Source organism: Plutella xylostella, chromosome 17 (assembly GCF_932276165.1).
Source record: "Plutella xylostella chromosome 17, ilPluXylo3.1, whole genome shotgun sequence".
Lineage (NCBI taxonomy): Eukaryota > Metazoa > Arthropoda > Insecta > Lepidoptera > Plutellidae > Plutella > Plutella xylostella.
Window position 1 is genome coordinate 5,988,325 of NC_063997.1, and position 26,715 is coordinate 6,015,039.

General features: G+C 39.7%; 2 protein-coding genes across 2 annotated transcripts; one reads left to right on the forward strand and one right to left on the reverse strand.

The window, feature by feature from the left end:
* Positions 1 to 197: 197 nt before the first annotated feature.
* LOC105394997 (abnormal spindle-like microcephaly-associated protein homolog) lies at positions 198 to 9,451 on the forward strand. Its single transcript, XM_038108981.2, has 8 exons — positions 198 to 362; positions 446 to 643; positions 1,004 to 1,201; positions 1,287 to 7,064; positions 7,465 to 7,654; positions 7,912 to 8,093; positions 8,388 to 8,507; positions 8,707 to 9,451. Exons 1-8 carry the CDS (start codon positions 351 to 353, stop codon positions 8,998 to 9,000), a joined length of 6,972 nt encoding a protein of 2,323 aa, XP_037964909.2. The 5' UTR covers positions 198 to 350; the 3' UTR covers positions 9,001 to 9,451.
* A 1,212-nt stretch (positions 9,452 to 10,663) lies between these two features.
* LOC105394990 (H(+)/Cl(-) exchange transporter 7) lies at positions 10,664 to 26,353 on the reverse strand. The gene is made up of 15 exons (XM_048626999.1): positions 25,951 to 26,353; positions 25,756 to 25,863; positions 25,368 to 25,566; positions 24,753 to 24,862; positions 24,123 to 24,266; positions 23,543 to 23,720; positions 23,052 to 23,201; positions 22,363 to 22,504; positions 21,886 to 22,024; positions 19,234 to 19,497; positions 18,592 to 18,768; positions 18,079 to 18,288; positions 13,642 to 13,812; positions 12,998 to 13,159; positions 10,664 to 11,529 (listed from the first exon to the last, which is right to left on the reverse strand). The coding sequence occupies exons 1-15, from the start codon at positions 26,083 to 26,085 to the stop codon at positions 11,428 to 11,430; spliced, it is 2,391 nt and encodes a 796-aa protein (XP_048482956.1). The 5' UTR covers positions 26,086 to 26,353; the 3' UTR covers positions 10,664 to 11,427.
* Between the last annotated feature and the right edge of the window lie 362 nt (positions 26,354 to 26,715).

Below are 26,715 nucleotides of genomic sequence, written 5' to 3' on the forward strand. Positions count from 1 at the left end.
TAACTTCTTTAGTTAGGTTGATTTTTTTATGTTTTGACCTTTCAGCTTCGCTTCTACCTAAATCAACACAGTTTTTTTCTAGACGCCGTGTGGCCGCGCAATCCTCACGTTTTTTGCATTTGTCATGTCACCACAGAACCTAAAAAATATTATACACAGATTATTCATGTCATGTCATGTCTTGGACGGAGTGTCCGTTTCATTTTGAAATTCAAACGCTTTTCTCAAATTCAAACAAACAAATATTTTAATGTTAATTAAAATACAACCTTCTGCTAGTTAGTGTGACTATAAAGTGCTCAATTTATTTATTCTGATGTGCTGACTATGGTATAATCAAAGAAGCAAACATGTATTTTCAAGTAAGAAGCGTACCAATTTATAATTTATTCCCAAAAAACGTATCTATTTTCTCGGAAAGCTTACATCATCTTTATGCTTGTAGATCGAAAATACTCCTGAACACATAAGGAGGTCCCGTCGGGCCGCCGTGGTCCGGGAGCAGGCTCCTCAGGAGGAGCTGCCTCGCCTCGTCATCGCTCCGTTCTCGAGACCACCCCAAGTAGTGTTCGAGAATGTCGTTATTGGAACAACTTGTGAAAGAAGCTTGGAAGTTCTTAATCCATCCAAACAAGAGCAACAGGTAATAATTGATATTTTCATAAATTTAATTTGTGTTTGATTCAGCAACTGTAATTTACCATTTCTATGTATACTTATGTCTACTGTTATTATTATTATAGGCTGTTGTTAGGGGTACAACCGGTTTTAGGGAATTTCGCCGCCTATGTATGTCTTGTATATATACTTACTTTGAATATTAATGCAGGATTGTTCTCCACTATAATTTGAGGGTTTTTACTGAAGAAATTAGTTTTCATTAGCCAGCTTCTGTTGTCTGCCAGCATTCAGTTTCTTATATCAGGCATTATAGCTAAGTATAAATCATAAATAAGTATAAAAATCTGTAGCTTTACATAGTTTGTATTTCTTTTACAATCAGATAACTCTTGGAAAAGCTCTTCCCGAAGGGCTGGTCATCCATCTGCCTGGAGAATACATGACTCTGGAGCCGGAGACATGCTACTGCCTCACCATGATGTGGACTCCGATGCAGCCGACAGCTCTGCGGGAGACCATCAGATTCACAAACGAAAGCCGAGGAAGATATGACGTCATTGTTGTGTTGAAGTCTGCCATGGTAAGTTTAACTATAGTTTTTGTTCCTCCTACCTAATTAATTTTAATAGAATAATACTTTATAGTTTAAACCATCTCTGTTCCAGAACATCAAAGGGAAAGGCATTCAACCTAAAGGATTTAAAATATCACCTGGCAAAATGAAAAAGAAATCTAACAAAAAATCCCCTGTAGCCATTTACAAGAAAAAATCTGAAGTTATTTACAACACCACCAAGATTAAGAAGACTGTCAATGTGACCCAAACCACTGTTCAGCACAGAATGTACAGCTCATCCAACAAGGAGAATATGTCCAATAACATGACCCATGAGTATCTCCAGGAGCCCAAACCAATCCGGTGTCCGTTTGACTCTCCAACCAACATCGAATTCAACTTTGATACCTCAGAAGTGTTTGCCAACATGAAGAGATCCAACCAAACTGAAGTGCTCCAGCAAACCTACGAGACAAGCTTCAGATCTAACACCATGGACCTACCCGTCATCCCATCTAATGTCTTGAAGCCATCAAACAAACAAAACTTTGACAACACAGTTTCTGATGTTTTTGATAACATCACTTTTACACCTCTCAAAGCCGTTCCCACTAAGAGTGATAAGCTGGTGAAGGGCCCTCAGATCATTCTCAGTGTGAACTCTGAAAGTGACTTTGATGACAGTCTCGACATGAAGTATGGTAACAAGGAGAATGCGACTCACTCCATCCTCTGCATCACTTCAAACAAGAAAACAAACCAGTGGGTCAATGCCAACCAGCAGAAGCCCTACATCGACAGCCATTTTGTGGAAACTCCAACAGTCATCAACAAGAAGATTCCCAACACATCCTCTCCAAAAGAGTTCAACAGTCCAAACTTTTCCATCAACACAGATTTCTCTAGAATCAGTGACTTGTCCTTCTTTCCACCAAGATTTTCGACTGAAAGGAAAGTTATTCCGAAACCCCACAATGAAACACATGAAATTATTGATGACCCAAAACTGAGCTCGGACACCTTCACTAAGGACTCCCCTTTCAATCCATATCCTTCTCTGGAGCCGCAGTATCAGTACCCGCACGTGCACCACGGCTACAGCGAGTCGCGGCCGCCACAGTACAGCCAGCAGCCCAAAGTATGCAGGCAGTCCCTGTTTAAGGAGTTCCAACATCAAAGAGATCATATGTCTGACCGAAACTATGTAAAGGTGCCGGCTTACGAGACTGAGGCCTGGCAGAACCAACTCCGCGTTGACACCAAGTCGCCCCCGCCTCGCTCTATTACGCCGCCTCTTCAGTCGATCCCAGAGGAAAGTACTCAGTTTTATGACACGAAAGTCTTCGACAAAACTGATGCTCAGCAGTGCACTTTCACCATAAACCGCACCTTCGACAAAGCTAACGAGCGACCGTCTCTATCACACAGCACTCGACAATCCTGGTCCAAGAAAGCTGTGAGAGTTGAACCAGAACTCTGGAAGGTACCTGTAGCTCAACCCAGAAAGTCTATCAAATCCAAAACGGTGAAAAAGGATGATTCTATGGTCAGTAAGATATCCAACACAACATTTGAAGGGAGAAACTCAATTCAAAACCTCACCTTGAATCAAATTGGTAATGTTTACTCTCAATCACTCACTATTGACCCATTCTTGTCTTCCACCTACTTTTATGACGAAGAAGCCGTTGATAAGTTCGAGAAGGAGTTCAAGAGATGGCTGAACTGCATACTGACGCCGCCAGCTGACCTGGAGAGCAATATAGAGCAGAAAATCGATGTGGGCAAGGCGTGGATAGAGAACAGGAATAAAGAAGTGCCACTTGCGCCCACCAAGGAGCAAGTCTGCAGCTCCTACCACAACAGCCATCGACTGGAGAGCCTGCGGAGATCCGCACGGGGACTGCTCATGTCTCCAGAAATAGCTCAAGTCTTCCTTAAGCTAAACGCGCAGATTGAGAAGAAACTAATTGCAATTAGAACTGACAGAAACCTGCATTTAGATGTGGGTTTGCAAAAGATTATCATGGAGCTGCTGTTATCCTACAATCCATTATGGCTGCGTATAGGGTTGGAGGCGATCTACGGCATTGTTCTGCCGCTGAAGTCCAACAGCGACATAGAAGGCCTGACGTCATTTATTATTCAGAGAATGTTCAAGAACCCGCACCTCAAGAACAAACACTCAAAGTCCAACGCGCCCAACATGCTGCTACCAGCTTACATGGAAGCCATTAAAAAGTTCACCTTAAAGAAGTTCTTCATGCTCGTCTTCTTTTTAGACCAGGCGAAGCAGCGCAAGTTGATACCTCACGACCCGTGCCTGTTCTGCAGAAACGCAATCTGCAAGGAGAGCCGGGAGATCGTGATTAGGTTCACTCGGGAAGTGATCGCGGGTATAGGTGACATCACGCGACACTTGCGGCCGCTCGGCTATGTCGTCAGCCACAAGCAGTCCTATCTAGACGAGTACAAGTACGCAGTACACAACATAGCTGTCGACATCCGCGACGGAGTCAGACTCACTAAAGTGATGGAGATCATTCTCATGAAGAGCGGACTCATGAATCAGCTGCGCACGCCGGCTATATCCAGACTGCAGAAGATACATAACGTTCATGTGGCGTTGAATGCTTTGAAAGAGGCGGACTTTGCGATTGTTGGAGATATCACGCCCAATGACATCGCTGATGGACATCGCGAGAAGACGTTATCTCTGCTGTGGCAGTTGATTCACGTGTTCCGTGCTCCTCTGTTTGAGAAGGCCTCCATAGTCATACAGACTTGGTGGAGGAAGAAATACGAAGTGATAGTCGCTAAGAGAATTGAAGAAGAGAAGGTTAGACAGAAGAAGAATAACGCAGCGAGCGTTATCCAGTGTTGGTGGCGCCGCATTCAGTACGCGCGGCTGGTCGAGTGGAAAATGCAGCAAGTCACACACGCCACGATCGTGGTACAGAAGTTCTGTAGAATGTGGCTGTGCAAGACTCGCCTGCGGAAGATTAAAACCAGTGTGTTGAGAATTGAACAATGGTACAGAAATGTGAAGTTGATGAGAGAAGCAAAGGAAACCTTGAAGACGTTGAGGTTGGAAAGAGAAGAGAGGAGGCACAGGGCGGCCATCAAAATCCAGACCTATGTTAGAAGGTGGAGCTGCATTCGGAAATACGAAATGACGGTCAAGAAAATAGTTCTTGTACAAAGCTTGATCCGCTGCTTTCTTATAAGAAAATGGTACTTGAACCTAAGAAATACCGTTTTGCGTGTGCAAGAAAGGTACAGAGGAAAACTGTTAATGAAAGAGGAAATGCGCCGGTTTGAGGAACAGCGCAGGAGTGCCATCTGTATACAGAGTTTCTACAGAATGTACACTCAGCAAAAAATGTTTATCAAGCTCAAGAAGGCTGTGACAACTCTTGAGGAACGCTACATAGCTCTTATTAAAATGAGGAACGAGCGACAAAACTTCCAGAGTCTCAAACGGAGTGCAATAACTACGCAATCGCTTTACAGAAGCAAAAAAGCGCGGACAGAGTATTTGAAACAGAGAATGTCGATAATTCAGTTGCAAAGAAGAGTAAGAGCCAATCAACTCATGAAGCGAGAAAGAGATGACTTCTTACGGAAGAAGAGAGCAGCTGTAATTTTACAAACTCGTTTCCGAGCACACACTGAAATGAAGAAGCAAAGACAAAGCTACATTGACCAACGAAATGCCGCTATCACCATACAAAAACACTTCCGCGGTCATCTACTGACGAAGACACAAAGGAACAAGTTCCTGCAACTAAAATCTGCCGCTAAAGTGTTACAACAGTACTACAGAAACTTGAAGGCAATGCGGAACGAAAGAGAAAAATACTTGAAACTGAAAGAATCGGCCGTAATAATTCAAAGACAATACAGAGCGTTGATAATGATGAGGGAGTGCAGGGAACAATACCAAAAGATTCAAATAGCCTGTGTAGCAATGCAGAGAAGATACCGTGCCCAAGTTTTGATGAGGAAAGAAAGAGATCAATATCAAAAGGTTAGGTCAGCTTGCTCAACAATCCAGAATGCTTTCCGAGCGCACACTTTGCGTGTGCAACAAAGACAGAGATATCTACAGATGAAAGAGGCAGCCATCTGCATACAAAGGTGGCTGAGGAGATGTAGAATAACGAAGCAAATAAAAGAAGAGTACCAACACTCAAAGCAAGCTTGTGTGGCCATCCAAAGGACATACAGAGCTTACATTGCTGGCAAGAAACAAAGACAAGAATATTTGAGAATTAAGACTGCTTCAGTTTGCATACAGAAGTATTACAGACTGTATGTTGAAATGAAATTAGTAAGAGAACAATATGTTCAACTGAAAACGGCTACAGTGACAATCCAAAGGCACTTTAGATCGCACATCGCGGCTAAGAAGCAGAGGACCGAATACTTAGAGAAAAGAACAGCTATTTGCAAGATTCAAAGCTTTTACAGGCAATGTAGAGAAACTAAAAAGGTGCGAAAGGAGTATTTAAAACTGTGTTGTGCAACGGTTTGCATCCAGAGGTATTACAGAAGCGTGTGTGTGACAAGGAGGGAAAGAACGCAGTACTTGAGGCTGAAGCAGGCTTCACTGACTATCCAACAGCGATACAGAGCACTGATAGCGATGCGGAATGCCAGACAGTCGTACAACAAACTGAAACATGCTGCAAAGGTACTCCAGACAAGATTCAGGGCTCAAGTAGCCATGAAGCAAGAGAGGTCCAAATACATATGTATTGTAAAAGCGTGCACGACAATCCAACGACGATACAAAGCATATGTGTTAGGGAAGAAAGAGCAAAATCAATACCTCAAATTGCGACAGGCAGCTGTTACAGTCCAGCAAAGATTCAGGGCCAATCTGACCATGAGAACACAAAGGGAAACATATTTGAAAATTCAGACTGCTACCATCACTATTCAACGACGCTACAGAGCCCACAAGGCTATGGTCACTGAAAGGACGAAGTACATGAGAATTTTGCAAGCAACTGCATGCATACAAGCGAGATGTAGAGCTTATTTGACCGGGAAAAAGGAAAGACAGGAGTATGTCGCGATGAAGCAGGCGGCGCTAACAATACAGCGCAAATACAGACTGATTAGAGAGTATAGAATAGTTAGGAATAGGTATTTACAGATAAGGAAGAGCGTCGTCTTGATCCAGAGACAATTCAGAGTAAATAAAATAGCACGAGAGGTACGCAGAAACAACGCAGCACAGAAAATACAAGTCTGGTACAAATCGGTACAAATGCGCAATGAATGTCGAACTAACTACTTGAAGTTAAAACAGAGCGCCATTGTTATACAATCTGCATTCCGCATGTTGATCGTTCGCAAACATTACTTACGGCTTAAAAACGCAACCCTGACCCTACAGAGATACTACAAAGCGTATGCAGCTGGTCAGAAACAAAGGAAGGAGTATGTCCAGACAAGGTCTTCTATAATCAAACTGCAAGCCAATGTCAGACGCTATATCGTAAGGAAGAGCTACCTGAAACAACGATCAGCGGCTGTCACTATTCAGAGAGCATACAGACTGAAAAAAGAACGCGAACTCATCAAGAAGCAAAGAGAGGAAGCTGCGGTTTGCCTCCAAAAGAACATCAGACGTTACTTAGTACAGTCCAAGTACATGTACTATCGTAAACAGGTGATTTTGATCCAGAGTGTATGGCGAAGCAAGTTGGTGACCAGGCTCTACAGATGTGAATTCTTACAGAAGAGAAGGTACATCATTAAGTTGCAAGCTGTGATCAGAGGATACTTGGTGAGGAAGGAAGTTCAGCACAAACTGGAGCAACTAGAAGTCATGAAGGAAGAGAGGAGGATCCATCGCGCTGCTTCGAAGATTCAGGTAAGATACATACTTTTTGAGTTGTTATATTATGTATTTTTGCCTAAATTGCCAATATACTTTCTACTGAAAGACCAAATCATTGCGATTAAAAGATAGCTTTCAGTTCCTAGTTTATAGAAATCGTTTGAAGAAATCTTATACATACTTGCGGCTTTCCTTGCCTAAAGCCGAACGTCCACTGCCGGCTAAACTAAATTAGTTCACATAGTTGAGCTAGTTTTTCATATATGTGCTTCCACCGCAAACTATGCACTATGTATGAAAAACTGGCTCAACGCGTTATGCGAACTAATCGAGTTTAGCCGACAGTTGATGTTCGGCTTAAAACTGCCTCCACATTCCTTCCTTCCTTATTTTCATAATTTTTTTTTACAAATTATCAAATGTCCCAACCCAGGCGTTATTCCGCGGCCACCACACACGCACGCAGCTAGCAGACCGGCGCGTGGCCGAGCTGCGGCTGCGCTGGCGCCGCGGCGCGCTGCGTTCCGACCAGGAGTCCATGAGGGAGCGGAATGAGGAGGCCATGGAGGTGCTGAGCAACCTGTATGATATTGAGACCGTCATCAGGGCGTTTAGGTCGCTTGGTAAGTTGCAATTTGTACCACTACCTAAAAAATGATACTTATAAGTTTGATGTGTATGATACTCAAGTATGAGTTTCTGTATTGAATGGCTCTATATTAAAAAAAGATGTTCTATAATTTACAGCCTACATTCTTCTAGGGCCTAGATCCCTAGAACGTTAGGTACGTAACGTAGAGTCCATAGTAAACATAGAGTTGCGTAACTTGCGTAAAAATGTATAGCTCTATATACCTTATCTTGCTGTATTAACTTCCAGAGCTGCTAACGGAGGTATTCCCCATGATGTACAACGCGGACGCGGGGTCCATCAGCCGGCGCGTGTTCATCTACATGTCGGTCACCAACCGCTCCATCTCCAGCATTGAGGTGCTCAAGTCCGCCGCCGCCGTGCTGGTGAACCTCGCGCGGTATAGAGTCACTGGGCCGAAGATATATGCGGTGAGTTCAGTAATAACTAGCTGATTTTTCCGCGAGCTTTCTCGGGGGAAATCTGGGATGAAAAGTAGCCTATGTGTTCTTATCAGCTTACAAAATTTCATGAAGTTATACGTGTATATATATATATAAGAATACCGCAAAAGACCCGGAAACTATAGCTTGAGCCGTGGAATAGCAAGCAGGAAAAGCTGTGACAGTATGTCGCGCGCGCTCGCCCTTAATGATCGAAGATACAATTGTATTCATTATTATTAAATTAAAACTAAAATTAAATTTTGTTAAATACAATTTCAGAGAGACCGCATAGCTCCCGTGCTGAAGTTCATGTGGCGCTTCAGCAACAGTGAGACGCAGCTGTTCTGCATCCTGTGCACCTACCTGTGGCTCTTCGCCAAGTACGACGCCGCGCGAGAAGTAAGCTTACTTGTATTACCTTCTTAGTGTGTCGGTGACAAAAACTAGAGCTGGACTAGAGTAAACTTTGTCACCGTGGTAAAAGTATTCGTGGTAATTGGTCACTTTTATGTTCCTTCTAGATCAATAACAAGTTATTTGTGTCACACTCGTATTGGCATTTTATCACGATACTGACAATCCCTTTTTATAATTCCAGGACCTAACAGAATACCTGCAGGTGCCAGAGAACCACAAAATGCTCGTCACGATCAAGTGCAACGTGGACCGCATGAAGAGAATGGCAGAAAACTCCTCCAAGACCCGATTCTCAACACCGCAGTCTCACAAGTTCATCTCTCACACCATGAACCAGTCTATGAGGGACTCTTCCAGTAATATATTGATGCCGGCATTAGAACCAGACTTCGGTATCAAGCGCGCCGATAAACCCCGCTACTTTGAAGACGCTTCGCAAGCCATAAATTGCCTTTTCCGTACATTTAAATTATAGTAGAGTGTTGTGTGTTCATGAATTTTATTAATTTAATGTTATTGTTATGTATGTATTGGGCGGAAATCGCAGTGTATTTTAGTTAATAATAAGCTACCAGTAAAATTATGTCCATTTAAGTTAAATGCACAATGATTTCGTGTAGAACTACGACATCTTTGGACAAAAGCTTAGGATAAGATAATTATGTAATTTTAGATTTTTATTTTATGAATATTTCAAACTTTGTCCTTTACGATAATGGTTATGTTAATACCTTCGTGATATTATAAATTATGACCGCTACTCCTTAATGCGTTACTACGGATGTCTCATATTGGCAAATAGCATTTTTTTATCGTGGATATGACTTGTACATGTACCCCACTTCCAGTTTTATGTTATATTTTTAATTCTACTTGACGATTTAGTTTGTAATCTCTAATAATAAAGATTGTCAGTAACACATTAACATTCGTTATTATTGCCTGATTAGCATTAGGGACCAGGACCTGATGATGATGACAATTATTGTTTTGTTTCTGGCACTACATTAATTTTGTAATGCGACGGATACTTTTATGTCTTGCTTGCCAGCGAGCGTGGATAGATGATACTGCACTAATACCTAACTTGTACCTGCGTCCCAGTTTAGACTAGGCGTATTATTGACCATGATGGGTATTGAGAAGCAGTGTGAGCAAAGTAAAGTACAGATTGCAGAAAGGTAAATAAGCTTCTGTATTTTTTTAAATAATTATAATAGTTGTAAATAAAATTTGACAAAACTGACTTTACAAAAGAGTCAGGAGCGAAAAGCGAAAAAAAACTTAATTTTTACTAGTTTTTTTTTTTGTAGGCACTGTAAAATGCAATCGGTCTTGAGTGACCATAAGCAGTTGTTTGGATTGTAAATTTTTACTAGTTAAAAGTTAGCATTGTTGGATTCTAGAAATATAGGTCAAATTTTCTGTAATTATTCTGAGATCAAGTCTGACCATAGACGCAACATTGCAACGAGTCTGCCAAATGACGAATTTCTTTCGTCAATGGTCTGTGCAGACTTTGACAATGACATTTGACATATTATGTCATTCTGTTCTGTGATCATCTTGCATTGTTTTGGTTTTGGTCTTGTCGTTGTTGATGTTGAAGAATTTAATTTAATGTTTAAATATTTTGGTTTGGAGAGACGTGATTGCTGTTCTATAATATAAATTACAACATCAATGAACTCGAAAAACCTACGATGGATGAAATTGTAAACTACATTTTGATTTTGTTGGTTATCTTGCCTGTTGTATTATTCATCAACCTCTGGACCGGTGTGGGTTGGGAATTATTTATTAATAACTGATAGAAACAATCATTAAGATGATCAAATTTACAAACCAACCTATTGCCTACGAGTCAATGGACCATTCAGTAGAAGAAATTGCCAAGAAAGACCAAGTTAGATTGAGTTAATGCCAGGAATGAATTGAAGTTGGTCATCCTTGCAAGAAGAACTAATTAATGTTTATGGACTAAGTGCATTTGTATTATGAATAAAGTTTACCTAAACTATTATAGTTTTCTTCCATTGTAACATTTAAATTAAATTAAAGTTGCTTAAAATTTATGATTTGTATCACCTCCTAGTTCGCAGGAACACACTGTATATTGATTGAAAAAACACATAAGGTACTAAGGTAACCATAAATATATTTGATTTGATTATAAAATATAACAGTGTACAAAATATAAAAACTTAACACAATTATTACACTAAACTTCTCTTTATATGGTTCATTTTTTAACATCAGCCCTTGATCATTTTCAATTTTCATACAGGATAGAAAAGGCTGGTTCTTTGGAACTAGTATAGTCAATATTGTCATACAAGTTAAAGAAACAATATTAAAATAATAGCATCTTTTGACTCCCAAAGTAATCAATAATTTAGTTCCAACTGCACAACTATAAATACATTCAACTAAAACAATGCACTGCCTAATTTAAGTCAAATAAGCTGTGTCATTATTATCAAACAGTAAAAAATGGTATTAGTAGTTTCTTAATTAAAATGAGCTACTTAAAAACTATCATAAGGTACAGTAAGTTCATCCCAGGTTACCTACTAAATTAAGGTTCTGTACTATAAGGTTAGTATAGTATGTTACATCAAACCAAATGTTATTATGGTAGGCTCAAAAAGCGTAAATGATTAAGAAATCGTAAGGTTTGGTGGATTCACCAGAGCTGAAAACAATCTCTTCTCATCTTCCATTGGTGGAATGTGGTGCTAATACTACCACCTAACTTGACTATTCGTATTCGCAAAAACAGTAATGTGTGGTCAGTATATTCGCCAAAATTATTACATCTTTGGTAAGTATTTAGCAAATACAGCAAACATCCAATAACAAATACAAATAGCCTAGTGTGGTGCCAACATAACACAGTGGTCTATACTTCTCCTGAGAACAGCAGTTCCTCCATGCCCATGTGGCCGCGGTGCCTCCACACGCGGTACCGCGCGATGTCCTTGCGAGTCACCATGCCTACCACCTGCAGGATATTGTAACGATTAGTATTGTTTTGTAAATACAGCAAAAAGATTCATATTATCATTGCACAGCGCACACTTTTCAAAGTTCGTTGAAGGTTGGAAAAAGTTATAGCTACCTACGAGTAGAAATACTGTTGGTAATTTGTAAAACGCCACTGGTATAGCTATCCATGTAAAACAGGACCATAAGAGAAGACATATTCAATTGCCACAAGAAGTGCAATAGCGACACGAAAGTGTATAAGCTACTTTATAAGTTCATACCTGCATCTAGCCACACCATACATTTGTTTACAGAAATAGACACACCACAGCACATAAAATAGTAAGATAAAGTTTACCTATACGGTAAATCTATTTCTGCACTATTTACAAGTGTGTAACAGCATTCAATAAGTTACACTTATTCATATCAATTAACATAATGCCCTGGTTACACCTGAAATCTGATGAAACTGAATCTAAGCGTCCATAGTCGAGCAGGCCTCAGTGATCGTAACTGATCGCTGAGGTTAACCAACAACTGACACGGTCAGCCATTGGATGGGTGACCAATTTCAAGTGGGGCTTTTCTGGGCGCTTCCGTGCTTCGGACGGCACGTTAAGCCGTGGGTCCCGGTTGTTGCTTCGGCAGCAGTCGTTAAGCCTAGTCAGAAGCCTTCGGGCGGCTTGAAAACATCTGGCAGTCGGGTTGCCCACTTACCCGACAACTCTCTCAGCACAAGCTTGCTTGTGTTGGGGTCCACCAACCCGCACTTGGCCAGCGTGGTGGACTAGGCCTAAACCCTTCCTTCATTTGAAGGAGATCCGTGCCCCAGCAGTGGGGACGTAATGGGTCGTGATGATGATGACACCTGAAAGTTCCCTCGGCCGAGCCGTTCATTGGCCTAGGATACTACCTCGCCACTCTACACAATCAGGATATAACAGCGGCTAAACCAATCATACCTCGTTAACATCATTCACAATGGGCAGATGCCTCAGCCCGAGCGCGCGGAACAGGCGGAAGAGCCGCGGCAGCGACGCGCGGTGCGGCAGCGTGTAGGGCGACGGGCTCATGAAGGGACGCAGGTCGATCGCGGCAGTTGGGTCATTACTAATGTCTCTGCTTACGATCCCGTGCCTTCATGGATAGCCATAGTAATGTACCGGCGGCGTTTTTCAGATTACCGACGGTGCTACAAATCGTGGATATACGTACCTTCATCATCACGACCCATTACGTCCCCACTGCTGGGGCACGGGTCTCCTTCCAATGAAGAAAGGGTTTAGGCCTAGTACGTACCTTGCTCTATAAAATATGATAATTGCATAGATAAGTTTCATATCTGCATCTATTCACTCTAAATAGATATTTAATAATCCACATTAAATTGCGGAAACGTTTTAGAATCGATATTTAACACTAAATCTAGATTTAATATGATGATGAAAGTGGCCATAAATGTATAGCTTTAAGGATCATACCTCGTTAACATCATTAACAATGGGTAGATGCCTCAGCCCGAGCGCGCGGAACAGGCGGAAGAGCCGCGGCAGCGACGCGCGGTGCGGCAGCGTGTAGGGCGACGGGCTCATGAAGGGACGCAGGTCGATCGTGCACGTCTTGTCCCACTCGGATAGCTGCATCTGGAGCGGGATGGAGGTGTGGGTTATTGTTGTACTGATTGATCTGCGTATAGTGTATTCATTTTTACTTGGAACAAAAAGTAAACAATCATAGTGTCTTTATACTTGAATTTAATTTATTTAAAAACGATTTTTTAAAATATAGGTACACAAAAACCAATAAATACTCACTAGCGAAAATGTTTAATTTCGTAAACGTAAACCGTTTATTTGTTTAACAATGTTTTCATTAAAAATATACAGAAAGATTGTTTACCCTTTATGTCAAGTAAAAATGAATGCAGTATAAGCACAGACATATAATATGACAGTAGATGGCCCAAGTGTACGAACTGCACGTGTCAAAAGGTTGATCAAATTAATGTTCAAGTTTTGGCCGGTACATTTAGTTCGCAGGCGACACACAAAATATTTTTTATTGTGTCTAATATTCACGAGATGCAAGGGGGTTTACTTAATATATCCACAGAACTACAAGTTACCTCTTCAATAGTGGGATATCGGGGGTACTCTGTCCGGAACATGTCCATGTCCACCTTCGTGTTGGACCAGGCGGAGTTGGCGTTCTCGTTGAAGATCTTGTTCTGCAGCAGCACGATGAGCTGCGAGCGCAGGATGAGCCCGCGGAGACGCTTGTAGGTTGTTACTTCTGACTGGAATATATGTTTTCAAATAAGTGACTGGTTTACTAGTAAGACGTGGTTGAGCTAGTGCTATTTGTTAAACGGCAAAATAAGTAGGTAAGCGTCTACTAATAATAATATCAGAGTTGGTGGAATACCGGTGACCCATTGGTAAACCAGACACAATAGATTTTTAATTGGCTGTGCTGTGATGTCTCGGGTTGTGAGGGGTTAGTTTGTAATAGTGCTATTTGTTAAAAGGTAAAATAAGTAGGTAAGCACCTACTGATAATAATGTCAGGGTTGGTATAATAGGGTGGTTATGCGAAATACATGTTTATTTATTATAAATTCCATGGCTAAATGTATTGTTATGATGGGGAAGAAAGATCTAAAGAAAGGAAGGTACAAGTTTAAATACCTACTTACATAAAACACTTAAACAATTAAACCTTTTGTCAATGTAATGTAAAATTCTATGTTTATTCATCATTAAATATTTCAGGATGTACTTTACTCATCATTAAATATTTCAGGATGTACTTTACTCATCATTAAATATTTCAGGATGTACTCTTCTTACTGTATGTAATCATAATAATCAAAACAACAGCTATTTCGAGATCACATTAATATATAAAAATGCTGAAACTCTTTTTTCAACTAGCAGACAGACTTTTGCATCAAATGGCCAACTATTTGTACTGATACATGTTTCTAACCTTAAAGACAGTATCACATGCATTGCACTAGCACGATCAATACTGCTTTTTCTATTGTTAAGATCCACTGATCTGAGCCATAAGAAAAATATCACTAACATTCGATGTTATAGATAATTTAATAGATATAGATTCTCACGGTGAGATTGAATGTTGTTATGTAGAATCCTCTGGAAACTGTAATAATATACTAAGAGTGAATCCATGTGTTAAATCCTTATGTATTCTAACGGTCAATATAAGAAGTGTTAACTGTAACTTAGACCCATTTCTTGTGTTTATTTCCAAGATTGATATAGACGTAGATGTCATCGTTCTAACAGAATGTTGGTCAGATGGCGAATCTTCTATACCCACACTGACTGGCTACAAATCATATAATACTGTAATTAGTCATAACCAAAATGATGGAGTTATTATATTTGTAAAAGACCAACTGAAACAGACCGAAGTATACGAAAAAGATATTAGTGAAGGAAACTGTCTTGTATTAACTATAGATAACGATTACACCATTATCTGTTCATACCGTCCAGCTTGTTTTAAAAACCCATCGAATTATCTAGCTTCCCTAAGTGACCTTCTAAGTAATATAAAAACTAAGCACATAGTATTAACAGGTGATATTAATATCAATATAATGCCAGACAACCTAAATGAACATTCTACTAACTATCTTAACTTGATGGCAACGTATGGCCTCCGCCAAGCTGTAAACAAGCCTACTAGAGAACGTAATTGCCTCGACCACTTTATGATTAAAACTTATCACCAAGCACAAACACTTGTATTTGAAAAATTCACTGATCATGCTCCTATTTTATTATATCTTAATAATGTACCATTAACAAAAAACAAAATTGAATATCAAATTATGACGAATATACCTAGAGTGAATAACTGTTTAGCAAACAAAAACTGGGATTTTTTCTATGGATTAGCTAACGTGGATGACGCAGCAACATACCTAGTCTCTACCCTTAAAAATTTTATAGAGGAAAATAGCGAAGTTAAAAAGATAGCAAATAGGAAAAGACTACTTCTCTTATCAAATCGATACGCAAGCGTGACAAATTGCACCAAAAGTTAAGGGAACATGTCACTAACGAAACTCTGAAAATAGAGTATATTAGATATAGAAACACTTGTAATAACTTAATTAAATCTTTGAAAAGGCATTACTATAAAGATAAATTAGCTCAAAACACTGGTAACACAAAAGAAACATGGAGGATAGTGAAGGAAGTATGCAATTATAGAAAGAAAAATACCGTAGCTACAGATCTTTTAAATATTAATAATAATCCAAAAGAATCTTTAGACGTAGTTAACAAATACTTCACCTCTATTGGCGAAAACTTAGCAAATCAAACACTAAAAAAACTAAATAAAACCGACAAAGAACTAGCAGACGAAGCCTCTAAACCTGAAGTCACCTTCTCAATGTTCATAACTCCAACTGATCCACACGAGGTTAACAGAACAATAATGAATATGAAAACTAATAGTGCACCAGGACTTGATGAAATCCCCACTAAAATACTGAAATCGTGTAGCATTGTTTTATCACCATTGATAGCACACATCTGTAATATGAGCATTGAGACAGGGGTATTTCCAAATATATTCAAAAAAGCCAAAGTAACACCTATTCATAAAAATGATGATAAAAAGTCACCCAGTAATTACCGACCGATTTCAGTTCTAAGTTGTGTTTCAAAAATTCTGGAGAAGATTGTTAACAAAAGGCTCATAAATTATCTTGAATCTAGCAATATTCTCTCTGCAAACCAATACGGATTCAGACCTAAGCGCTCAACTGAAGAGGCTATTTTAAAACTGACCACCTGTATAACTGATCATGTTGATAAACTTGACAAATGCATTGGAGTGTTCCTGGATCTGCAAAAGGCATTTGACACAGTGTGTATACCTATACTTTTAAGTCGACTCAGTAATATAGGTGTTAGAGGTAACTCTCTTTCATGGTTTGAAAGCTATTTGACCAATAGGACCCAGTGCGTGCGCGTGAATAAACACTCAAGTGATGATGCTGGTTGTGTATATGGAGTACCACAGGGTAGCACACTAGGCCCAACACTATTTCTGATATATATTAATCACCTGTGTGACCTTAAATTAAACTCGGCCAGCATCATTATGTTCGCGGACGATACAGCCATAGTTTTTCACGGCAAAACATGGGACAAAGTTAAAAAAAACACTGAAGAAGGCTTAAAAGTGGTTACTTCTTGGCTAGAAGATAGTTTGCTGAGTCTCAATGCATCGAAGACCAAGTACCTTAGTTTTGGAAAAACTTCTATATCGAATCCCCCTGATGAATTTGCTGTGAAGGTTCATGTATACCCTTGCAATAGAAACCGAACCGTTAATCATATCTGCCAATGTCCCACACTGGCCAAAAGTAGTACAATAAAATACTTAGGAATCATTATTGACGACAAACTCAAATGGCTTCCACAAATAAATGCGTTGAGTAAGAGAATCCGTAAACTAATATACGTTTTCAAAGCCCTACGCTTAGTTGCCGATAACAACCTTCTCCTTCAAACCTATACAGCTCTCTGCCAGTGTGTAATAAGCTACGGAATAAATGCCTGGGGTGGAGCATGTAAAACTCACCTCATACAAATTGAACGCGCTCAACGTGCGATACTTAAAGTTCTTCTTTTCCTGCCTTTTCAACATTCCACTACTACTTTGTATGAAAAAGCTAATGTACTAAGTGTTCGAAAACTTTTTGTGTATCAATGTCTGCGAAGATATCACAGATTAGACGTCCCATTCTTGCCCCCCAATAGACGAAGAGTTGATAGATGTCCAGTACCCGGGGCAAAAAGTGCTTTTGCCAAGCGACACTACTCTTACCTAGCCCCCACTATTTACAATATATTTAACTCTATATACAAGGTGAAGACAGCTAGTAACAATGCAATAAAAAACATATTAATCGAGTGGCTGCGGACGTTTGACTATGAGGGTCTCGAGAATCTAATAAGCAAGAAGTTGTAGTGTCGTGCTTGTTTAACTTCTTTGCATACTTATATTGTATACATATTTAAGTAATTTCTTGTACTCACTTAGAAAAGCTCAGAACTGTTAGTTTGTTTTGTTATGTATAATTTTATAGAGAGTGCTGTTGTTCTTACCTATAATTAAAGTAAAGATAATTACATATACCTACATTACATACAATCGCAAATTATTGTTATACCTACCACAAAATATTGTCAAAATGAGATTACATTACTTTTTATTTAATTTTGCATGTATGCATGTTAATTATAATTAAACTAACAATATACTTTGTTAAATTGTTTAGTTAACATATAATTTAATTATTCATAGAGCGTCAAAACTTCTGTACAATTTCTGGGAAGGCACTGACTCCTGACATACAGGTGCTCCTAGTTTAGGAGTCAGGGCGTCACCATTTAAGTTAAGTTTTTATTGCACAATAAAATTATGTTTATGTTTATGTTTATGTTTTTTTTTCGACATGGAATACAAAACTACAATAATCTCAAAAGAAAACATCAATTACAAAACTTACATCATCAGTCAGCGGCGGATCCACAACCGGGAACCCGTTGTACGACACCATTCTCAGCACCTCGAGAATGTGCGCCACGTTCTCGACAGTTCTCAGTGTGAACACCGGGTGTGACATGACTTGCGACGCGTAGATGTTGTGCGTGAGCGGAGGGGGCTCCCACGGGAGCAGCGGGACGGCGGCCAGCTGGATGTGGATGTCGTAGATACCCTGCGGGGTTGGGTTATTGGTTAATTTATATGTGGGTTACTCTAAGTTTAAGTCTAAGGAAGTATGTTCTGACCAAAACTTCAAGAGTTTCTTCAAAAGTTTAAACCATTTACCACCACAATCATCCACGGCAAATTATATTAGAACCATAGAATAACAAGTATGATTCTCTGTCATGAAACGGTGCTCTTGTGAATGGAGTATCCTTTCAAATTCGAGCAGGTCATTTCAAATAATCTATGAGAGATGCATATCGCCAGCAATGGTCGACTATTATTGTCTGAAGATGATAAACTTGCTTACCTCATTGAAGAAGTCTCCGACCCATTTAGCCACCACCACCGTGATGATAATAGGCAGTGCGTTGGAGATCTGTCCCGTAGTCTCTATTATTATGACCGTAAGGGATATAGTCATTCGCACGACGCCGCCCAGCTGGGCCGCCGCGCCTACAAGCGCGTATTTTGCTGGGTTTATTGGCTGGAATTAAAAGTTTATTTATAGAGCATACAGTATTTTTGGCATTCTAGGTACTTAGATTTCTAAGGTAGGTAAAGGAGAATGGTAATTTCTCTATTGCGCCATGACCCGCCAGAGCAGCCATTGATGTAGACTTTATTTTTATGAGGCATGGGAGAACAAAGATATAGGTGCTGAAAGATCAAGTCTTTGTATTGTAATAGATGTTTCCCTCAAGCAAAGTATTTTTTTTAAATTGTGGTTTAGTTTTTTTATATATTTTTGCCCCATTTAGAACACCTTTATCACTGAATAAAAATAGGTTTTAGTTAGTGGCTGCAAAGCGGGTCAGATTTGGCCATTCTCTTTTATCGAATGGAGATCTAACAATAAAGCAATCCAGATGTTATTTATTATTGCTTTGCCAATTATTTCAAGAAATTAATAAAGATATATAACAAATGAGGAATAAAGCATATAACTCACAGTGTTAGGCATCATCAACTGAATCGCGATGGCGCCCAGCCGCCCCCATGCGGCGCCAGTCAGCAAATTCGGAATAAACAATCCGCTGGACACACACAGGCCGAACGTCCATGTCGACAGCACAAAGTAGCACAACACGAATACTAGAATCGAGGTGGGTTTGTAGGATCCCATGGGGTCGTGGATGAGCGAGCGGACAGACGCTTCTGGGGTTTGGAACCAGACGGCTGCTAGTGCGTTGTATTCGCCGTCTGCGCAGTAGAGCTGCAAGAGAAGTTAAGGCAGGATAAGAGCAATTATTATACCTAATTATATGAGTAGACGATTACGGGGTGATGATGAAGATAAAAAATATTTGAATAGTATAAATATTTTTAAATCCTTTTGTCTGCCCAGAGCATTTAGTAAATGCCACAGGCAGAAACACTTAACACCGAAGCGAGTTTCCTCCTACACTGTTATCGGTTGAGACTCTGAGAAAATCTGCCACGCCACCATCACTTTGCAATGTCTCATATAAAACAATGCAGTCTTATAGTTCGATGCTAAGCGACCAACTTCAGCTTAGCAACAAATTCAACCTTACATCCATGTCATAAGGGACACATAGGACCTCTAGAGACCCAGATACAGTGAAACTATAAAGTCCTGAAATTAAATGAGGGCGCAGCTATCTTTCATGTAGCCACCCTAACCCTATATAGCGAAACAAAACTGACTTTGATACTTGAAATTTTGCCTGTGACTACCTACCCTATTTCTGTATTTAAAAACAACTTACCATTCACAAAAAAGCTCATTATTCAAGCTAGAAGGTGTTAATATAAAGGCTAATAGTGTAAGGAGCGGTGGTAGCTCAGTCGGGTGAACGCCCGCTTCTCAATCAAGAGATGCGGGTTCGAATCCCGGCGCTGACATGTACCAATGAGTTCTTTTAACTTAAGTACAATGTATACCATCGCTCTTACGGTGAAGGAAAACATCGTGAGGAAACCTGCATATCTAGATCTAGCACATCTAGATATGTGAACCCACCAACCCGCAGTGGACCAGCGTGGTGGGAAATGGTCCAAGCTTAGGAAGGCAGTTTAGACCTTGGGGATATGCACAAAGGTTCCACTCGAGAGAGCCACGTGCAGGTACCTATACCCCCACAGAGAATAGAATAGAATAGAATAGAAGGCTAATAGTGAAACCAATAAATATTTATTTAGATAACGTTATTACAACTGTATAAAATATCCGGATTTGTTGACGCACACAGTAAAATCATCAATTTCTCTTTTTAGACGGCCTGTTCTGTTTCTTCCAGGAGTTAGAAATATTCTATTATAGAGCCCTCTTTTGCAATATGCCAGACGGTACTGTCCGATACTACTATAAAATAAAATATAAAATGCTTATTTGAAACTACCCTTAAGTTAAGAATAACAGAGTTACAGGATGAGAATTTAGTAAGTAAACAAAAAATATAACTTCAAGTATCAAAATGTTATGGTTTGACTCAACTTAAACCAGCTCAAACCTACAACCAGCGGTATGTAAACAATGTTCGACTTGGGCTCTAAACCTAGGTTTATCAATAAATGAAGCGTTGGTACTGATAAAAATGAATTATTACAATTTGTACAATGTTATATACCCGTCATAGACGCTGTACGAGCGTAAACATCCTCCAAATTCGACAAAATTTGTCCAGCTTCGTGTTCCGCTAAACATTGTATACGAACTCGATAAATAACTTCCCTAGCTTGACTACGAATATTTTTATTCTTCTTCCGAATTGCAAACAAGCGTAAATAGTTGTTTTTATCTAGATTATCCTAATAATTAATAAGAAAATTGAAAAAACAGCCAACCGCCAACTGCCATAAACAATTGTTATGACTTTTATGTTTCTTTTCTAATGGTGCCGGGCTCCTGAAAATTTTAGTTCCTCAAACATTAATTTCATGAATTAATAGTTTCACTGATACGATGACATAATGTGGAGACCCACGACAGGGTTAGGACAAAGTTAAGTTTGCAGCCGCCAAAATCCTGAAATTTGTAAAATTTGAAATCTCTGGGTCTCAGGAGGTTAATTATTAATCGTTAATTAATAAATGAAATTGAATTGAAATTACCTGCAGCGGCACCTTCGTGGGGTCCTCTCCGAGCGGGCGGCAGTCGTTCAGCAGGAACATCATGAGGAAGCCCGCGGACGCGCTCGCCGCCGCCACTAGCACGCCTCCACTACTCACACAGACACACACTTACCAACCGCTTTTTAACCACCATCGGGTAAGGTAGCATAGAGTAAGCTACATTATTTATGAAGCTTTTGATGTGAAGCGCTAAATCCTTGCATCCAGGCTCTGCTACACGGGTTCGTTATCGACATATTATATCTCGATTCATCATAAATACGGGGCTGTGATTGGTGGAACGCGAACTCAACGAGTCATATCGCTATTCGCAATAAACGCAGCGCTGTGATTGGTGGAACGCGCATTAAACGAGTTTATCGACGTCTATAACGAACCCGTGTAGCTTATTTCACTGCGACTGTTTATGTGGTTTAGAAAACCTTAGGCTGGTCCTACACTGACATCGTCGGCCGCTTAAGTCAATGGGGTTACGTACTATAGTTCGAAGCTAAGAGTATATTACCTGCAGCGGCACCTTGGTGGGGTCTTCTCCGAGCGGGCGGCAGTCGTTCAGCAGGAACATCATGAGGAAGCCCGCGGACGCGCTCGCCGCCGCCACCAGACATGCTTCCACCACGCGAAGCCACGGGGAGGTTATGTATCTGGAATACGGTTTCATTTGTTGTAGGTATGGGTTTTTGTTCTATTGGGTTTTGATGGATTTTCAAAGGGCGTCGCAAAAAAGGTGTAGCTGAATGAGGGTCAAAAATATCAAAATCTTATTTATATATTTTATTAACAGGTGTGAGTGTTTGTTTTTATTTTTATTAACAGTGGATATGTCGCAGTCAGTTGGTTGAATCTCCTTTTTATTTGTTTGTTTATTAGTTTTTGATTAAATCACTAGCTCGTTCATTGAATCACAATCACCCGGGGAGGCTCCTTTAAAGCGCAGATCGACCGATATGAGCAGATTTCTCCTAAAATTCAACCGTCATACCTGATTCTAAACACAGCGAGTCTATAATTCATGTGGTTCCACAGGGCCCCCAGCAGCCCGCCCGCCGCGCCGAACAACATGAACACGGGCAGCTCGTAGAACTGGAACGGGAACGGCTCCATCTTGCCCAGGTTCAGGAGACCTAAGGAACAAAACGTTTGTTAGAACTTTTTACCTATATTTCATGGTGCGGAAGACCGAAGCTATAGTACGGGGCAGAGAAACCTGACCCCACTCAGAAGCAATGTTAGTATGAGAGGGGGTTCAGGTTTCTCTGCCACTGACCGTACATGTTACGCTCCCGATGGAGAAGTCCTATAGTTTATTTCAAATTGCATTAGATAAAACGTCAGTATATTCGCATACATAGGTTAAAACATGTGGTCGCCGAATTGAAATAACTTGACATGCAATATAATCAGCACTCAGTCGGTCTCTACCGGTGCGAATCATGAACATTGTCGACTCCAATCGATAGTAATTCGATAAGCTCACTGGTGTTTGTTGTATGCGTTTTATTAGTTTCTAACGTTACACAAATGTCATATAGCAATTAAGCTATCGACTTGAGTCGACAACATTCTAGATGCACTGACCTATTATGGCTCTGCCAAAGGGCGCCACACAACAAACTTTCCTCAGCTGCGATATTATTATTTTTTTACAATTTGTTCACTGTTGACATGTACCTGGGAAGCTGAGGTCGCCGGGGTGGCCGTGGTAGGCGGACAGCGCCACGTTGAGCGTGAACGTGGACACCACGGTGCCGAAGAACGTGCGCCACGTCAGCGCCTGGTTCCAGAAGCTGGTTCCTTCTTCTAGGGAGAATAGGACTCCGCCTGCGAATGACACATATATTAAGACTATATGAAAGCGATTCATTCACACTTTACCCGAATTGGTTCTGCATATCAGTCCCTTAACATATTTTTTTTCTCATTTTCCTTTTTGAAATTACCGAGCCCCGGATCTTTAGAGGGCTTTACTATGTAGCGTTTATGTTTAACCCTTTATAAGGCGCTGGGCAATATACAAAAAGCAAAAAGGGTATACTAAGCAAAAAGGGACACCCCCTTCCTATATAACCATCATATTTTGAACTTTATGACATGTCTAAAACCAATTAAAAATTCGATCTTACTCAGCCTTACAAAGCGTTAAATATAAATAAGTTAAATACCAATAGGAGCCCCGAAAGCGGCGGATACGCCGGCGGCGGCGCCCCCGCTCACGAAGTCGCGCTTCTCGTGGTCCTCGCGGAAGTACTGGAATATCTTGAAGTCCTTGTTGAACGTGGTGCTCTTGCCCTGCGAGATGCCCGCCGCCACCACCGCGCCGCTGTGGATCATGGGGCCTTCCTGTGGAGAAAGGGAGACGGAAGTAGAAAAAAAGAAAATTGTAATTACACATCCAATAGAACCGTTTCTGATGACAGATAATTTAGATAGAGAGATATTTATCATCAGTCTGTACTTATACAAAACCGGACAAAATAGGTAGGTATACCTTGGTTCAAAAGGCGGTACCTTTCGGTGGAAGATTTGATGAATTGGTAAGTTAAAAAAAAAATAGTATTGCACATCATCATCCGCCTCGTAAGCTGTATTAGTGGAAATATTCATCTAGTCAATAATAGGTTGGTCTCTATCTGGCTGGATGGTGCTCACGGCCGACGGATTATGTCGATGATAAAAGCACCTTATGCCATAACATTTTCCTCAATTTCAGTCGTAATTCGCGATGCTAAAAATAGAGCTCACCTTCCCCCCAGCGAGCCCGCCCACCACGGCCGTGATGACGCCCACGGTCTTCACCAGCAGCGTCTTGAACCGCACCACGCGAGGCACCTTCACCCCGTTCAGGTAGCATTTCACTTGAGGTATGCCGCTGCCGGCTGCTACTGGCTGGAAGGAAAATGAAATGTGGTTTGATTTTTTTTTTTTTCATGGAATGCTATAATCTGTGATGTGTGTCGATGGTTTTTTGTGACTGAAACGTATATTAGGGAGGATGACCATGACCAATAATAGGACAAATAATTATCGCGCCGAAAATATAAGGCAATTTGCACAGAAGCAAATGAATATACTGTTACTGTAAGAATAGGCATTAAACTTGTACTATATACTGAAATTTATTACCTATACATAGCAGTTCCCATGAGCTTCACTTCGCCTTAAAAAGTTTTCCCGTGGTAATTCCGGGATAAAAATAGCCTATGTTCTTTCCCAGGGTCTAGTAGACTATCCAAATTTCAAATCCGTTCAATAGTTTTGGCGTAAAAGTGTAACAGACAGACAGACACAGTTACTTTCGCATTTATAATATTAGTTAGGATGGTGCTGCAAAATTCGTAGGTATACCTAAATAATAATATATAACATACTTACCTCTACATACGCAACCAGAACTGCCCCAATGAATACAATGCCAATATTGGACAAGACCCACAGCAGATATGGAATGTACAGCTTGTCTTCAATTACATACTTATCTACAGCTGGATAAATATATTAAGGAAATTGAATATTATTATGTAAAACAGAAATATTAAATTCTTTTGATCTTTATCCCACCTGCAAAGTATGTTATTTTCTCTCTAGAATAGCTTTAATTTCCTGATGAGAACTTATTTAGATAAATGTAAAGTTATTACAGAGGCAAATACTGTAATAGTAATTATATCATGATAACAACTTTACTACACAAGACAACAGATACAAATTGACTATCTTGCACTAAAGTTTAGTCATATGAAGGTCTGCTATTAAGTCTGATTAGTATTATTCATAATCATAACATAGTAAATAATAAAATAATAAAAAAATAATAATAAAAAATAGCAATAAGCATACATTCAACAAATAAACATGTAGTAAAATGCGTCATCATCCACATGTTATATGATAATGATAGCACAGGGTTTTTAAGGAATATTTATACTGAAATTTATAAAAAAGTCCCAATTCCCATTCTAAGTCACCTATCATTGGTAAAAAGGATACATTTCTTCAATTCACTGTACTTAATATTAGAGAACTCTTCTATACAGATGTCTATGATGAATGCTATGAGTGCTGTAATAACTCCTATGAGCAGGAATATGAACCAGCGAGCAATGCCCTTCCACACTACAAATGGATAACCTCTTTTCCTTTCTTCATCTAAGAGGAGGTGGTTCTCACATGTATCATAGTCAAGACTCTGAAAAATAAACAATATTAGTAAGTAACAAGTACAATATTCTTAACATATCAAGAGTAATGATAATGATAATTTGTATTGGATACATAATACATGTGACAGAATGCAGCAGCGGCTACTACACCAACAAGAGGACAGCTCTTAATAAAAGAAGAAACATGTCATTACGTGAATATTGGAGATACTTACTTCATACTTAGCAGACAATATATTTAAAGATCCAGGTTCAAACTTTTGCACAGGCTGCCTTCGTCTGATTCCGTGGCTCCCTTCCAAATCATCATTTTCTATTTCATCCTAGAACAGGAGAATATAAATTCACTGCACTCTTGATTGTAAGAGTCTAATCAATATTGTCCGTATTAATCATATTAATTTTCTTACCTCAAAATGCACAGTTTTCCCCAAGTTTACTTGAGAGGATGTGCTTGCTTCCTCATTATCAACAAGTTGGGCTGTATCAGAAGTAGTAGTAGCACTTCCGCCCTCACCAGCCCCAATAGGAGTTGTAGGTCCCATTGTGCTCTATACCCATCAGAGTATAAAATATTATTACATTAAAGTAAAATTCAATACACTTGCACTATTTACAAACACAACTGTTACCTATATTGTTTATGGTATAAGTTTATTCATACCAACTTTGATATTCTACACAATCTCAAACCAAGAAAACAAAAATACGTTGTTGAATACAACTCAGGAAATCTTGAAAAAACTTTTAATTTTTTGTTTTATTGAAAATATAAGATGATAAATACTTTTTGACAGTCAGACAAATACAATTACATAAGTTAGCAAATTAAATAGTAAAATATAGAGTTATGAAGCGGTACTAAAGTGTCATTTTCATTTTAGGCGCATTATAGTTTGCTGTCTTTGTCGTACTTGTGAAAACAACATCTGGCTTTCTCTTTCTGTCTTATTTGACATGGTTTTTTTTAGGTTTTTCATGTATGCCATAAATCGTACCTTTTAATGTGAACTTTTAAGTCGTTTTTACAAAGATTTACTACAAAATACATGAAAATGTTTCTAATATTTTGTTGGCGTATTATTTTTAATCACCTACATGATAAATTTGGTTTTTTTATGTCCTTCATTTACGATTTTACTTTACTTTATGTCTTGCAAAACTTTCAGGGGAAT

Bases quoted from the DNA above. Each gene is read 5' to 3' on its own strand.
- LOC105394990 (XM_048626999.1), bottom strand. From the start codon at position 26,085: ATGGGACCTACAACTCCTATTGGGGCTGGTGAGGGCGGAAGTGCTACT. The intron at 25,567-25,755 runs GTAAGTATCTCC...TTTATTTTTCAG, and splicing joins TATTGTCTGCTAAGTATGAA to AGTCTTGACTATGATACATG. The intron at 23,202-23,542 runs GTATTTAACTTA...TGTCATTCGCAG, and splicing joins CGCTTTCGGGGCTCCTATTG to GCGGAGTCCTATTCTCCCTA.
- LOC105394997 (XM_038108981.2), top strand. The intron at 7,065-7,464 runs GTAAGATACATA...GTCCCAACCCAG, and splicing joins GCGCTGCTTCGAAGATTCAG to GCGTTATTCCGCGGCCACCA. The intron at 8,094-8,387 runs GTGAGTTCAGTA...ATACAATTTCAG, and splicing joins CTGGGCCGAAGATATATGCG to AGAGACCGCATAGCTCCCGT.